The sequence below is a fragment of the Spermophilus citellus genome, assembly GCF_964194105.1.
Source record: "Spermophilus citellus genome assembly, chromosome: 2".
In the NCBI taxonomy this organism is placed as follows: domain Eukaryota; kingdom Metazoa; phylum Chordata; class Mammalia; order Rodentia; family Sciuridae; genus Spermophilus; species Spermophilus citellus.
Genome location: NC_138183.1, coordinates 151,315,050 through 151,331,667, shown reverse-complemented (window position 1 = coordinate 151,331,667; position 16,618 = coordinate 151,315,050). Strand labels below are relative to the sequence as shown.

General features: G+C 51.0%; 1 protein-coding gene across 2 annotated transcripts; it reads right to left on the bottom strand.

Moving 5' to 3' along the window:
* Positions 1-114: 114 nt before the first annotated feature.
* Positions 115-13,953, bottom strand: LOC308642330 (trehalase; the record flags this gene model as incomplete). 2 transcript variants are annotated; one of them, XM_081281203.1, is made up of 15 exons in its annotated part: positions 115-286; positions 535-588; positions 837-949; positions 1,267-1,378; positions 1,620-1,834; positions 2,355-2,549; positions 2,644-2,693; positions 2,939-3,061; positions 3,175-3,291; positions 3,390-3,482; positions 3,589-3,689; positions 4,573-4,660; positions 4,743-4,887; positions 5,172-5,272; positions 13,865-13,953. In XM_081281203.1, 15 exons carry the CDS (start codon positions 13,951-13,953, stop codon positions 134-136), a joined length of 1,749 nt encoding a protein of 582 aa, XP_081137329.1. In that variant the 3' UTR covers positions 115-133. The 2 variants fall into 2 exon arrangements, with proteins under 2 accessions (XP_081137329.1, XP_081137330.1); XM_081281204.1 differs by lacking the exon at positions 3,390-3,482.
* Between the last annotated feature and the right edge of the window lie 2,665 nt (positions 13,954-16,618).

Here is a 16,618-nt window from a genome sequence, read left to right as displayed (position 1 = left end):
CCCAGCCCCACCACCTGGCCTCCAGGCCACTGCCCTGCCCCCTGCACTGTGAACAGAGCAGGCTGGGAGATGGGGCAGAGGAGAAAGTGCAGCAGGCAGGGGCAGGTGGTGAGGCCACCGTGCTGGTCCCTGGTCACCACGGCAGGAAGCTGAGCGGGAGGTGGAACAGAAGGGCAGCCACCAGGCAGGGGGGCACCTGAGGAGTCATCTGGGTCCCCGAGGTCAGCCGGTCACCATAGCGGTCCAGGAGCATCAGGGCCATTCCATTGGTCCAGCCAAACCCCTCCTGGAGAGAGGCAAGGCCTGTGGGGCCAGATCTCAGGGGAGCCCAAGCCCCTGTTTTGAGGGTGTGGGATTCCCTACCCCAGGAGCTCTGTCCCGCCCATCCCCAGGGGTACCAAGGAGCACCAGTCAGGTCTTCCCTGTGGGCCCCCAGACAAGGCACACTGGGGCCTAGAGGGTCAAGTCGGTTCTTGTGGAGAGTGGAGCCCAGGAGTTGTAAGGTGTTGGCCAGCTCAGCCCTGGCCCGCTCACCTGAACTTCATACTCCCCTCCTCCACCTGGCTGTCCACCATTGCTGATGTCATACTGGGGACAAGAGGGCAAGCTGTAGGTCAGGAGCTGTCCCCAAGCCACCACTCCAGCCCCAGGCAACCAGCCTTGGAGCCCTTGGGAGATGCTCTGGCCTGAAGCTCTGGCCCCTGCAGTGCCTGGCAGTGGCCACTGGGCGCCGCCACTGTCCTGGTTGCACAGTCCAGGGTCTGCCAAGCCTGACTCTTCCCCACCTCACCTGGGGGAGGAGGGTGAGGGACAAAGAACACCTCCTGCTAGCTCACCTTCTCGTACATGGCTGACTTTTGGGAGTAGACATCAAAGTTGGTTCGGATCCAATTCTGGGCCAGCTGGAAAGCCACTTCCTGGGTCCGAGGCGAAGAGGACTTGGCCAAGCCTAGACCCCACCCCAAGCAGAACCTGAATCTTTAGAGCCCCCTTCCCTGGCACAACAGAAGCCTGAATCTTACTGTCCCACAGAGGGAATGAGACCTCTTGGAACCAGAGGCCACCTTGCACTTAACCCAGGGCCAAGGTTTGGAGGGAGAGAAGAGGGCTGGTTATACTGGACAGGGGGGAGGATGTGTTAGCTGCGGGGCAGAGAGAACAGAGGAGCCAGAGAAAGGACCAGGGGTCCCGCATCCTTCAGTCACCTCCCCAGTCCCGGAGCAGCTGGGGTCCACCCTGGCACAGATCCCCTGCCTGCCTGCCTACCTCTGATGACCAGATCCTGCAGGGGGGCCCAGGCATTGGGGAAATCCCACTGCTGGCCTGTGTTCCGGAGAGAGGTCGGAATCCCATGCTGGTAGGTCAGGACCTGGCTGTCCTAGAAGGTTCCAGACATTGCTGGGACTGTGGGTGGAGCCTGGGCAGGGAGCCAGGATGCTGGGCCCTCAGGGAGCAGAGGGGCCCTTCCTTCCCTCCTCTTCTTGGCTCACAGCTGTCCCCTGGTGGCCTGAGTGGGACCCGCAGGCGAGGACAGGCACTGATAGCAGTGGGTAGGTGGCTGGCCTGCCAGGTCCCTGCTCAGTGTCTCCAGGGACTCAGAGCGGCCAGCTGTCCCTCACCTCCAGGTATTTCAGAGCCTTGTCCACGGTGGCAGGGTCAGAGAAGCAGCCGGCCCAGAGCGGGGCGAGGTTGGAAGGGTAAAACTCCAGGTTCTTGCCCTTCTCTGTGTCGTAGTCGAACCAGGCGCCTTTCTGCTCGTCCCACAGGAGGGCATTGAGGGCGGCCAAGCGCTGGGCCCGCAAGTTTCTGTACCTTTCAGCCTGGGAGTCGTTCCCTGGTGGTGGCATTGCATTTGGACTGAACAAGCAGAGCCCTGCCCTTGGGTCCCCATGTCTTAAATGACTCTCCTTTGATCTGCATTACTGTGCTCTTCCCCAGGGGCTGAGCCATCCTGGTCAAGGGGCCATGTCTCCCCAGAGCCCACCACTTTTCAAGCCTCTGAGTCATAAAATCCCTGAGCAAATGGCCCTGGACTGCTCCTTGGGCCTGCCTGGGTCTCTGTGTGTGCGTCCCCCTGGTTCTGAGAGGGCCAAGTATAGCTTTGGAAAAAGGGAATGGGGGGAATTTGGATTTGTGGACTGGGGTGTCCCCCCATAGGTCCTCAAGGCCTCACAGTAGGAAGGGGAGGGGTAGTGTGATGATGAGGGGGGCCCAGTACATTTGTGCTACTGCAGAGGTGACTCACTGACCTTGCTGATGATGGGGTTTGGGCGGGCCTTCCCTACCGCCAGGCCCATTAGCCAAGGCAGAAAACCAAGCTGATCGGTCCCCTCCTCCCGGGGGGCTGTGCTCACCCAGGCTGGAGTAGAAGTTGCTCATCAGCCCCTCTGCCTGGCACAGGAAGGCATTCAGATCAACAGGCACCAATTTGCTGGTTCGGATGCTGCTGAGCGAGTCGGGGTTTGGGCCTCCAACCAGCCAGCGAGAAGAGAAGTCCCAGCCAGACTCAGCCCCAGCCTTGAGCTCGGCCCACAGAGCCTCTCGGTCCCCTGTGAGGACAGAGCAGAACAAGGCAGCAGCTGACCTAGGCCTGACACCCACTGTAGGAGTCCAGCTGCCCTCCCCCAGCCTCCTGCTGCTCACCTTCGGGCAGGGTCTCTGCCAGCTCAGCGTCTTTGCTATAGGACTCGGGCCTGGCAAAGAGGTGAGGTGCGGACTGGCACTAGGAAGTGCTCGGCCCCTCTGCTCAAGCAGGAGACTGAGCTATTTCTACTCAGCTGCCCTTGGGCCCCACAGCCCTAGGTGGCTCAGGGTTCTCAGCATCCCCATCTGAGAGGCCAGGCTAAATTGCAGCTCCTCCAATCCTGGGTCTGTGATGCTCACACCAGAGTGAATGGAAAAGAAGACTGTGTGTGTGTGGCAGGGCGCAGCTCCTTACCTGGGTCCCCCAAAAGGGACATAATAGCGATTCAGGTTATAGCTCTTTTCCCCTGAGTACACAGAGATGGTCCTATTCACTGTCCAGAAGTTCAGTTCCAAGGCGAGGGTCTCGATGTTCTCCCTGCAGTGCAGGCAGCAGAGCCTCAGCCCAAGCACAGGGTGGCCCCCCTCCTGGGAGGTCTCCAGTAGAGGGTAGTGCTGCAGGGCAGCACAAGGTGGGGGGGGGAGACCCACCGTAGGAAAGTGATGTCGTTGGTATGAGCCACATAGCGATCCATCATGAGGGTCAGGAGCGGGGGTTGACTCCGTTGCAAATAGTACACGCGCCCGCCATTGGGGATGTGCCCATAGCTGCCAAAAAAAAAGGGGGGAGGGGGCTGGTGAAATGGCCAAGGCGGATCCAGCTGCAAGCCTGCTTTGCCCAGTCCCATCTGGAGGAGCCCACTTACGTTTTCACCAGGTCCAGGAAGTTCTGCAGCATGCCTTTCACAGTCTCTGTCATCTCAGAGAGGAGCAGACCCTCCATTACCCAGTAGGAGTCCCTGGGAAAGGGGGCAGTCAGGCGTCAGCCCTCGGGCCCTGCACAGCCAGGCCAGTCGGGCACTATCCCTGCGTCCCCCACCACTGCCAACCCCTGAGGATTCTCACCAGTAGTAGAACTCAACGAAGCGCCCGCCGGGCACAATGAAGGGGTGTTTTGAGTAGATCAAAGAGAATCGTTCAGGTTGGCTGAGAACCTCTGGCTTTATCTGGAGTCAGGAGAGAGGGTACAGGGGAGCCTACTGCCACACGAGGGTGGAGGCTATGGTGGCGGGGGCAGAGGCCCTGGTGCCATGGCTAAGGAGCCAGGATCTGTCTCTGCTGCTGCATGGCCATGAGGAGCCTTCAGGGTCCTGGCTCAACCTATCCGTGTGTGGAAGCCTTGACCACTCAGCTTGGCACCTGGCAGGTGACCACCAGGCAGCAACCTGGGGGCCTAAGCAGGAGAGGGGGTGCTAACCCTCATTTCCCTTCCACTCCCACCTCTGTGTGGCTACCACCAATCCAAGTCAGGCCCCATGGGCGAGCCTCCCACCCGCAGCTCTGGCAGGTGGGAACAAAATCTCAAATGCTTCCCCAGCTGTGGTGAATGCCTTTCCCCAGGAATCAGGCCGAGGGACAGCAAGGGCAAGAGCAGTGTGGGGCTTGCACAGGGCTCAGCAGCTCCTTTCTCTGCCCATTTGTCCAAGTTCTAGTGTGCATGGTATCAGTGGAAGCTCAGCCTGCCTCAGTCATTTTGAGGGACTAGCAGAACGGGGCACAGGTGGGTCCCTGTGAGGAAGAAGGTGGCCAAGCTGTCGAGGGTGATTTGAGCAGCTCTCAGTGCCAGCAAACAGAGGCCACTGGAGAGCGCTCAGGTGGTCCTGGGAGACCACTCAGGGGGATCCTCCAGGTGGACAACTATGGGCCTCTCTGAGCCTCAGACAAATGGGAGAAAGTTCCTTGGGACTGTGCTGAGGGAGGGCTCCCCACACACACGCAGCAGCAGTTACTGTCCCTAGGCAGAGGCCTGATCCAGGAGCCCAACAACCATCCATGTCCCACTCCCAGAGCTGTGGGCCAGACCCTTGGGCATCCCCAGGACAGTGTTACCTGCTTCCCCAGCTTCTTCCAGATCTGGTTCAGCTGCCGTGCCCAGACACGAAGCTTGGCATCCGAGATCTTCTGCAGGAACTGGGGACTGGAAGAGTGCCGGCCCCACAGGGTTCAGGGAGGCCCTCCTGACAGAAGGGTCCTTTCCCATCCCCTGTCCAGACTCACACCTCTCTTTCCAGTCCCCGGGGGTCCAAGGCTGCAGCTCCTTCCCCACAGCCTGGAAGTGTTGCTGTACGAACTCCTGCAGCTGCTGCCTGGGGATGCTGTGGTTGTGGGCCTCAGCCAGCTCGCTGAACCTCTGCAGGACTTGTTCTGGAGAGCACCAGCCGGGAGGGCTCAGCAGGCTGCCTCTCCACCTGCTCTCTCCCTTGCCATTTTTTTTTTTTTTGGTACCAGGAATTGAATCCACTGAACCATATTTTAATATTTTATTTAGAGACAGGGTCTTGCTGAATTCCTTAGGGCCTTGCTAGGTTGCTGAGGCTGACTTTGAACCTGTGATCCTCCTGCCTCAGCCTCCCAAGTCACTGGGATTACAGGCATGCACCACTGTGCCCTGCTCTCCCTTGCCTTCTTTGGGTAGGAGGTGGCCTCACCTGGAGCTGTGGAGAGCGACATGTCCACAAACTGCTTGTCGTCTGGAAAGAGCCTGGCCATCTGAACTTGGTGCAGGAGTTCCCCATGGCAGTAAATCTGGCTGCAGCGACATTCATGGGCGAAAAGGGTCAGAGAGAGGCTAGAGCCTGAACAGGCTTTTCAGGGAGTGTTCCCCGGGACTGGACTAGGACCATGCATGTTTGTGGTGTTTGTTGTGGTGGCAGTTTGTGGGAGGTGGTGACAGACACGGCTGGGAGAACAAGCAGGGTCTTCGTATAGTGAAGGAAGTGCGCAGTGGCCAGGGCTCCGGCTGGTTGTTATGTGGACCCAGTGCAGGGCAGCTGGTGAAGAAAGAAGCTGAGTGCTTCAGTCAGTGATGTATTAGCCCCTGGAGGGCTGGCGTGGGCCAGCTCTCTGCACAACAGCCTCGTGTGGATCCAACCAGGACCAGGAAGTGTTATAACAAAAGCCTGTGAGTTGCACCCAGTGGAAACTTGAGATTTCAGACCAGAAAATTTCCAGATGTGGTGTACAATGGGTGCCATGTAAAAGAGTGACTAGTTTGCTCTTGGGTGCTCACTGAAACTGCTCCATGACTGCAGGATACTTATTCTGAAACCTGAAATGCCCGAAAGGTCTTGATGATGTCAACAGAGTTTTCTTTTTTTTTTTTTTAATATTTATTTTTTTATTTCTCAGCGGACTTAACACCTTTGTTTGTATGTGGTGCTAAGGATCGAACCCAGGCCACACGCATGCCAGGTGAACACGCTACCGCTTGAGCCACATCCCCAGCCCAACAACAGAGTTTTCTGGTGGAGAAGCGGAGCCCAGAAGAGCTCCTCATGCAATAGCAATGGTGCTCAGGGACGTGCTTCGTGCCGCAGGAAGGAGGCCAGGAGAGGCTGCTGTACCGATGAGCAGGCAGCTTCTCTTCCCAACTTTGGCAGGCCCCAAGGGGTTGATGGATCCTATGGCCACCTGGGAGCTCTCTATTGACCAACAAAAAGCTGGTGGATTTCAGGGTTTGTTTAAGAGGCCACTCACTCTAACAGGGAATCTCTGAAGAAGGTAAGAACAAATCAGCCCAGGGTCTGAATTGCGTGCTGTTGTCCTGCAGTGAAGGCAAAGCTGGATGATGAAACCCCCTTTGTTTGGGTTTTTACTGACTCACAGGCAGTGGCCAATGGCCTGGTAGATGAGCAGTGAAAAACTGAACTATTAGAGATGTCCTCCCTACGGGGCAGAACCCAATGGGAGTTATTATAGAAATTTAAGAGGGGGTGCTAAAGTGACAGAACACACCTGTGTATAGATGCAAATGCTCAGAATTCTATTAAATGCTATCTTGGAACAGAAGATCCTGCAGCTCTGTGGACTGCTGGGTGACTTTCCTTCAGATCAAGAAACACAATGTGAAGCTGGTGTGGTGGCGCACGTCTGGAATTCCAGCAGCTCAGGATGATGAGACAGGAGGATGCCAGTTCAAGGCCAGCCTCAGCAACTTAGCTAGGCCCTAGGCAACTTTGAGATCCTGTCTCAAAAACTAAAAAAAGCTGGGGACATAGCTCAGTGGTAAAATGTCCCTAGGTTTGATACCCAGTATATTAAAAACAAAACAAAACAAAACAAAAAACTGATGGGTAATGGAGAGGAGAAACGTAGCTGTAGGTAAATAAATAAATAAATGAGTTGTGCAGTGAAGGAAACCTAACATCACGTTGGCGCCTGAGAGGGACTTGGAACAAGAGAATAATACCGTCTCTTAGCATGGGCATAGCAGATGCCTGCGGGCGGGGAAGCCTTGCATTTGCCAGGAGTCCTCCTGCTTTGGGAACCCTGGTGGCACTGCTCTGAAACATGCTGGTCATATGATAAGCTGATGAGCTGGACCAATTGCTGAGGACTGGATGTCACTTGAGGAATGTGCCAGTCTTTTGACTCTTAGGTTCAGGTTACATTTACTACAAGGAGAGCAGAGCATTTGGGAAAGAATTTCCGGAAACTTCTCCCTACTGGCCCTTTGAAGTGGGTGGTTTACCGTGTGGCAGACAAATCACTGTAACTGTAAACCTTGATAATCAAGTGCTTAGAAAGTTCCTGGTTACAGTGGACAAAATATAACAGTGGCAGCAGCAGCACGCTTGAGCCGACACTGCGTGCTATATGCACAGAGGCCGGCCACCTTTGTTTTTGGAGACAGATGATTACCCAACAGAATAGAGGAAGATGGGTTTCTAAGGGGATCAAAGCGTGGCAGCACCTGGCCGTCCAACTGCTCCCGAGGAACAGCCCCATCCTGAGATGAGGAAGGCTGTGGGCCTTCCTTCAGCATACTCAGTTTCACTTCAGTACGACGACCGACCGTGCCTCTCACTCTGCAGTGGGGAACCCAGCGCTCAGGCCCTCCACACTCAAAGACAATGACAGACTGGACGGATCGAACACCACTGGCCAGGAGACAGAGGGGGCTTTGGGCGAGACAGGTTCCCCTACTGTGGAACAAGGTGAATGTGCTTTTAATGAGGAGCAGCGCTCAGAGGAAAAGGATTTATTAACTAGATCAAGCAGGTTGGGGAGTTCTGTCCCAGGAGGGGATCAAGCCGTAGGAGTCAGCCTGGAATAATGACCAACGAGGACACTCTAGTGAAGAGTCAGGCCAAGTGCTAATCATGCTGGATTATGACTGGACCCAGTGTGGGCAAGGGCCAGTGCACTGCCCTAGCAGGGCCTCTTGATTAGTGAACACAGACTTAAGACCAAAGCAACCACGGCAACACCCTGCATTCCAGCTGCTGAGGCTCCAAGGCCACAGCTCTGGGGATCTTAGGGGCATTCCTACTTGTGGGGGTTCTCTGGGGGCACCTGCAACATGCACTGATGCACTATGTCTGTCCTTACCTACCCTGAAGGCCAGTTAGCAAGGAGATGACTATTCTGAATACCACCATGTCCTCCCTGTAAGAGGGGGGTCCTGTACTATTGGTGCACACAGTGAAACCAGTCTCAGTGCAAGCCTGCGAACTAAGGCAGGGTGACTGGCCTTGTCCCCAACCAACCTGGAACCCTGAAAATTATCAAGTCATGCCACCTGCACTGATGTCTATTTATAATGTCTATTCTTCTACTGGGAGGGCTTTATAGAAAACATCTCTGTAATTTTTACAGGCACATCTATAAGGAAACAGAATTGTTCTGTGAACATGCTATGATATGGCATAATGCTGGCATTGTTGATAAGATTTAACTACCTTATATAAACAAATCATATGATAGTTCTGAGAGTGACGACTGACCATATTAGGAGACTGAGTCAAAGCTTCCTGAGGATGTAATACCAATGGAAAGTGACCGGCCTGAAGAGGAATTTTTGTTTATTCCTTTACCAAAAAAAAAGAATCAACAAAAACTGAGCATTGAGCACAGGTGTGTTTTTCCAGTGAGCCACATCCTGGCCCTTTTTTCATTTTTTTTTATTTTGAGACAGAGTCTCACTAAATTGCTGAGGCTGGACTCGAACTTGCCATCCTCCTGCCTCTGGGATGACATGCATGTGCCACCACACCTGCTGCTAATTTCTATACTAAGCAGTTCTGATGCAGACCAGGTACTCCCCACCCCCACCATAATTAAGCATCTCCAGAAACCCCCCACCATATTTGTAACATACAAGTTTCTCTTAGTCAACAAGATCTTTACAAAGAATGTTAGCAGGATTTCTGCAAAGAACTCAGTGTGATTTGAAGCTTCCTCTGTCTTGTAAAGGCCAGGTTTCTCTCTCTTGTAAAAGCGAGGTCTGCCACCAAGCTTGTTGTTGTGCTAAAGATATTATCTGTTTTCCATGGTGAAAACTTGAAAAACCTCTGTCTAGCCTAAATCATGGGACAAGGAGTAACTGTCATGTACCCACCCACTGTGTAATAACCACCTCGCTGAGTATTTCCAGACTTGAGGTCCAGAGAATTTTGGGTATTAGCCCCTCTGGACCACTGCAGTTTAAATAAAACTGCTTCCTGAAAATTCCTCAGGTGTCCAGCCTCATATGTCCTATATCAGTTCTGTACAAGTTTTTTTTTTTGGGGGGGGTACTGGGGATTTGAACTCAGGGACACTGAACTACTGAGCTACATCCCCAGCCCCCCACCATTTTTGTATTTTATTTAGAGACAGAGTCTCACTGAATCACTGAGTTGCTTAGCACCTTGCTTTTGCTGAGGCTGGCTTTGAACTTGCAGTCCTCCTGCCTCAGTCTCCCGAGCTGCTGGGATTACAGGTGTGCACACCACGTCTGGCTAGATCTGCACAAGTTTATCATAAGATGCAAATAGGTCACATTAGTAGTTTCTTTAAATCTATCCCTAGCCATCATTGCTTTCTTCTCATATCAGGCACAGACAGACTGATATTATTGCTGTATCTATCACTTAATTCTATACTAAATACTCAGCAAATACAATGGTTTTGTCATAAGAGAGCAGAGGTTAGAGGAATGTTGGTATATGCAATTCAATTGTGATGCTGAGTGGACTGCACAGGTTTCAGGGCACAGCTTAATAAAACCATACTCACTTCAGATGCCAGCTGCATGTTTGGGGGTCCCCAGACTACTTGTAATTCAGCCAACTCATTGCAAATCTGCGGGTTCCCATAATCCCTTATATTTGGTAATTTGCTAAAGTGGCTCATGGAACTCTGGGAGATGCTATTCTTCTTTTTTTAAAATATTTTTTTAGATGTTGATAGATCTTTATTTTTACTTATTTATATGTGGTGCTGAGAATTGAACCCAGTGCCTCACACATGCCAGGCAAGTGCATTACCGCTGAGCCACAGCCCCAGCCCTGGGAGGTGCTATTCTTACAATTCTAGTTTTATACAAATTAGTACAGTATACAAACTATATTTAAAATTATAGTTTTGTTAGGAGACAGAGAGATGTGGATGGTGGGAACACAGGGTAAGAGAATAATTCTATAAAATAGGCCCACTGTGTTGACTCCACAGGCTTTCTTTACCAAAAAGCAATTTACCTGCAGCCCTCCCTGGCCTAAGTGGACAAGCTATGTCACATTCCTCAGCAAACTCCCTGTTATCTGCCAGGAAATGCAGGCAGGAAATAACATCCATAAGAGGAACCCAAGTTACTTTGAAGGGAGAGACATTTGTGACCTTTTCATAGAACAGATCCCAGAAGATAAGGATAATTCTTCCTAACCATAAAAACCTATAAAGATGATTAAGAATCCAATATAGGGCTGGGGATGTGGCTCAAGTGGTAGCGCGCTCGCCTGGCATGCATGCGGCCTGGGTTTGATCCTCAGCACCGGTTGTGTCCGCTGAAAACTAAAAAATAAATATTAAAAAATTCTCTCTCTCTCTCTCTCCCTCTCTCTCTCTCTCTCTCTCTCTCTCCGTCTCTCACCCTCTCTCTCTCTCTCTCTGTCTCTCTCCCCCCGTCTCTCACTCTCTCTTAAAAAAAAAAAAAAAGAATCCAATATAGCTAGTCTCCATGGGCCAAGGTGACATAGAGTTGTCATAGAGTTGTTTGTCAATCTGTTGTCAGTCAAAAGTCAAGAGGTGGACCTGGGTGGAATTCTCCGGGATCCCCAATAAAACTGGAGTGCAGGAGAGGCACACTGTCCTCCTCTCTGAAAGGATCCACTCTCTCCCCTGAAAGTGTCCCCTTTCCCTTTTCGTGTCCCTTCAATAAACTCATTACTCTGAGTGACATGTCTGAAATCTTTCTGACTTGATTGCAAGAATTGGGGTTTGAGAGGGGCCTTTGCGCTGCCTCAGTTCCTTGAAAAGCCCCAGCTCCACAACAGCGTTATAATAATGAAATGAAGAAACACAAGGGAGATGTAGAAGGGGGAGGAGGCGGCCAGGGCAGGATGGTGAATGAGGAAGTCAGAGCGCCTCCAGACCAAGGGAGCAGGGAGAAGGTCCGCCAAGGAGGTCAACTTCCCGGTTGACGCAAGTGCTCACGGACACGAGCGAGAAACAGTCAGACACAATCAGATAGATGCTTGTGAGCTGGTGCTCCTTTAGTGTGTCCAACAGACAAACTAAGACAGACACAAGGACACAGGGAACACCAATAGAGAGGAGAGCATGGGCAGGGGAGAAGAAAAGCAAAGGAGGGATTCCAGAGACCATAAAAAGAACCATCCAGAACTTCTCTAGCTGACTCCTAGCTCCAGGCCCCTTCCTGAAGTCTGTTGCTGTGGCTTGGAACACATCTCTGTTCAACTGCTATCTCTGTCCCATTCATTAATTCTTTGCTGAATGGAAACAATTAACCTAAGACCCCTGGACAGTAACAGTAACACACAGGGAGGTGTGGGAAGGTCCTGAGGGCAAGCTCCCACTGTCTTTTCCTTGTAAAATCAGGACACATCGCCCTCCCGCCCACTGCCAGGTTGACTTCCTTTCCAATCCTGGGTATCCAGAGCTTGGGGTTTCATTGTATAGGCAAGACTGAGTGAATCGTGGACCACAACTGGAATCCATCTCCAGCCCCTGCCCCCCCACCCAGAAGGAGGAGTCTGGGCTGGTACCAGGTGGCTCAGAGCCCACCTCCTAACCACGTGCTCAGGCTTTCCCCAGTGGCCTGACCCCTGGCTGAGTCAATTCCTCAGCAAAAGCTATTTAGCATAAGATGGCCATGAATACCAAAGACAATCCTATCATTTGGGAAATTCCAAGAGTTTAGAGGTCACCTCCCAAGAACTGAGGTCAAAGAACAAAACTGTTAATTATACAACAGTCCACCCCCTAGTCTTTGGCCACCAGTCCCCTACAGCAAAACAGTCATACTTTTTCTCAGCATTTATGTTTGGTGTAGCATTTTTTTTAACAGATAAAGAAACAGCACCAAAATGCTACAATTAAAATTTAGAGAAACTAGCAAGGAGGAAGAGATGGGGTGGTTTTCCAATACATATGACCATTAATATTAGCATTATAATCTTAACAATGCCAATGTTTTACAATATCACCATATGGCAGATAATAGCAGAACCATAAAAGCGAAAATATGTTGGCATAACACTAGAGCCCTATTGTCCTAAATGACAGGCTATCATCATATCACAGGACAAAATGTCCTCCAGGATAAGGCCACTCAGGTGTACAGGGTTCCATTTGATCTTATCAGGTGCCAAGGCAGGCACCTGGTGTAAGTGACTAAGAGGCGATGCCATCCCTTCCTTTGAGCCTCCTTCAGAACACTAATGGAACAGGGGAGTTCCCTCTTTGCACTTATCATTGATCCATCTATTCATTCCTTTCCTCCCTCAGCGGCAATCCTTCCTTCTGTCCATGGATACCCAAACATTTCCTCCTTTGGAAAAGACATTAGATTCTGCCACTGTGCCTGTGCAGATTGCAGTTAGCAATTCTGGTCTAGCAAGTGCCTCTCCCTCAGTGCCTTCACATAGGCAGGGCTGCATCCCTACAGACCAGGTGGGCTAACGCAGCACAGCGGCTGCCTCTGCGGCTGGCCCCACATTGTCAGAGGGAGAGAAGGCCTGGCCACCCACAGGGCCCTTAGAAATTCTCACATGAAGGTTTAAAAGTTTAGTTACATTTTCTAAACTTAGGAATCATCGCCGCTTCTTGCAGTTGGTACTGAGACCACCGTATCACGCAGGATAGAGAAAGGTGATGTGGCAGGGCTGGACGGGGGGTGGGGGGGCTGGGGTTGTGGCTCAGTGGTAGAGCGCTCCCCTAGCATGGGGGAGGCACTGGGTTGGATCCTTAGCATCACATAAAAATAAATAAACAAAATAAAGGTACTGTGTCCAACTACAACTAAAAATATATATTTAAAAAAAAAAAAGGTGACGTGGGTACCAAGGAAAAAAGTATAGTTATGCTGTCATCTCCCCCCATGGGAAGTACTGGATCATCATACCAGCCCCCCACTTCTCTTAATTCCCCAGAAAGGCGGAGCCCTCTATCTAGCAGGGACCCTCCTGAGGCGCTCCCCCTCGTGGAGTGTGAGCACATGTGGGAAGGTGTGGAAGCAGCCTTCTACGCCTTCATCTTGCTCTGTGGCAGATAAGAAATGCTTCAACTGCTGCGTCCTCTGTCCTGGTCCTCTTGCAGTACTTTGAGCATTTCCGCCTGCACTGCCACGCAAAGCCTTGTCCCTTCCTGTTAGGACACACCTGCAGCCTTCCAGGATCCCTGGCATCAGTCCAACTTGCCCCTGTGTCCAGGGCCTTATCCCAGGGGATTCTGTACAATAGCCAGGGGCCTCAGTCTCTTTTGCTGACAGACAGAACAGCTCTTATTGGCATTTCAGGCCTTAGAGGGAAGTAAAGAAATAGGTTTACGTTCCCCGATCTCCGCATTGCTCAGTTGTTTATTTTGGTACCCGGGACTAGACCCAGAGGCACTTATCACTATTTGCTAGAATAATATAATCCTGAGAACAGTCCTGTGGTTCAAAGAGCAGCTTGGAGGACAGGCTCTGGTCAGCAGGCTCCTGGACCATGTACAGGCCATTCTCAGGCAGCTTCACCTTGTCCCAGGACTGGAGGCTTGGTGCCTGGCACAGAGCCTGCTACACAAAAAAAACTAATTCCGTCTTCCCTCTGAAGAGCTGAATCTCAGAGCTTGAGGCCTCACTCCAGCCTTCCATCTCAGCCCACCTCTCTGCCCCCAGAAGCCTTTCCCAGAAGCCTACCTCTCACAGGGTGGCGGTAGGGCCCCCGGGGACCTTAGTCCCAGCCCCAGCAAAAGCAGTAGGTGCAGCTCCCAGGTCTTCCAGGCCATGGTGGCTCTGACTGTGGCAGAGGGAGCAAGCCTGGCACCTCCAGCTCCCTGGGCACAGCCTGGCTTCACTACCTATCCAGGTCAGTCAAAGTTCAGGCTTTGAGGTGTGGCCACCTGAGGGGATGTGGCCTACCTACCCCTACTGATCTCTGACCACAGGGCTCACCCCTCTCTTTCCACTTTTTTTTTTGCCTTTTCTGTTCACCAGTTTCAACTGGGGCCACCTGCTCAGGCCCGTCCCTCAAAGTCATGTGGTTAGGTTTGGGGGAATGGGCCCCTGAGGGCCAGGGAGATAGTTAGGGCCACACATCCATGAGCTAGATACCAGTTCCTGGTGTGGCTCCAAAGCTGCTAGCCTCAGAGGGTGACCCTTTCTTCATCACTGGAAACAGAATGGCTGAAGAGTCTATCCTCAGTGTTGCATAAAGCTCAGGGACCCTCATTATTATCTACAGGAGTACTGTGGGAACGCAGGACAGGGATGGGTCAGGATGACCCAGTGGGTCTTGAAGATCATGTAGGAGTTTGCCAAGGGAATGGGCAGGAGGCCATCTCCGTGTGCTGTTAAGGGAATAGTGAGAAGCTGGGCCAGCTCCACAGAACTTGGCCTTGCAGGGGAGGTTGTGAGACAAGCTGGCGGGTCGCGTTGGCACCAGTCTGTGAGAGGGCTTTGCCAAGCTGAGGAGGCGGCTGGCTGAAGCGGCAGGCTTGCTTGGAAGAAGAGTGGTGGAGGATGGGCAGGCACATTAGGAGGCTGGAGCAAGGAGGCAGCGTGGCCATGATGCAAGGGGGCCAAGACTTAGGCTTGAAGCAACAGGGTGGGATTGGGGGAGCTCACAGAGAGGTGCCTCCTGCAGGACACAGGCTTGCGGTTGGTTGGAGGCTGTCAGCCTCAGCGCCTGAGCAGTGTGTGCCACCGTTCAAAGAACTTGGGCTAAATTTATAGGTATTTGAGCAAAGAAGGGATTCATGAACCAGGCAGCGCGTGGGAACAGTAAAGTTCAGGGAGCTCCCCAGAGCAGCAGGGCAGTATTTACAGAGGGAAGAAGGAAGTGCCTGCAGGAATAACCCGTTTGGTTACCACTTGGCCTTGGCTTCGTTTGGACCTGTCTGAGAAGTTTGCAGCCTGTGATTGGCTGAAAGCACAGGTGCAGTGTTGGCTGAGACTCTGGCCACTGCTTAGGAAACTGTGCTCCCAAGGGAGCCTGCCTTCACCTACCTGTGAAGTTTGGTTATAGTTTGGAGGAGCTTTAGGACGATTTTAATTGTTCTTGTTTTGGTAAACTAATCAGTTTTAAGGGATTGGCTAAAACCTTGAACACTGACACCACTTTCTGCCATCATCATAATGGACTTGTTTTGTCTCAGTATGAAATTCACAATTCACAAAAATCCAATTAGTTGGGCGGTTGGGCAGTGCTTTATGCTTTATGTTTTTGTTGTTCTGTGCATATGAATCATTTAGTAACAAAGGATGTCTACAGAGAAGCATTTAGGACTTTTGAAGGGATACAACACACCAGGGAGATGATTATAGTGGCAATCTGGGAGAGGATGACAATAAACTGATGTATGCTTTTTTTTTAAGGGTGGTATTTATTGAATGTTTATCATGTTTGCACCATTGTAAAGTCAAAAAATTGTAAGTGGAACCGCTGTTAGGCAGGGATTGTCTTGTGTTGTTTCCTTCAAAACAAATATTTTATTATTATAGGAATACCTTTTCATTGACTTATTTTGATTTTGATTATAATGATTAATTACTTCCCTGAGGAAAATAGGAGTCTTTTCAAAAGTAAGAAACATCTCGAAGAGTTTTGCGGTTTTTTTCCAGTTTCAGTGTGAGTAGCTGCATGACCCTAATTCAAGCGCCTATTGATTACCATACACTTAGAGGGTGAGTTTCAATAGGTTATTTGTAAAAGTGTACTTTTTTTTTAAGTTGCTTCTTGACACATGTCTCCATGAACTTAACTGACAAAAATCAAATAATTCAAAGTTCACACGATAAAGATAGTTCAATAGTATTCTAGTTCAATTAGTCATAGTCTTTGTTCCAGGCATGATTGCAATTAAGGACCATGGGTCACTATAAAACGGTTTGATTTAAAGGGGCATCCATTTTTGTTGTTAGCCTGGTAATACAAGTTATAGTTACCTGGATACCCCACTGGAAGAAATGAAAAGATTGGAAAATTACCCTGGAGTGGGGGGATGGGGAACAGGAGATAGGGTTAGTGTCATGCACCTGAATCCCATGGACTTGGGAGGTTGATCACAGGAGGATCACGAGTTTGAGGCCAGCCTTAGCAACTCTGCAAGACCATGAGCAATTTAGTGAAATCCTATCTCAAAGTAAAAAATATAAAGGACTGGGGATGCAGCTCAGGGGTAAATCACCCCTGAGTTCAATCCCCTGTACCAAAAAATAATAAAAAAAATTAGAATAGTCCAGCTTATTGTCCACCATTCAGGATGCCTGCAAACCATCTGTTAGCTGCTCTCAGAAATATCTCCTATGTTCCTTCCTTCTGAGAAATTTCCTTCATGTATCCAGAAGCAGGATCTAGAGCAAATCTAGGATTTAGTCACTTTTAAATGTAGCTTTTGTAGTAATAAAGTCAGGGAAAAGACAAGACAATGTTCAGTTTGTTCAGCACTGTTT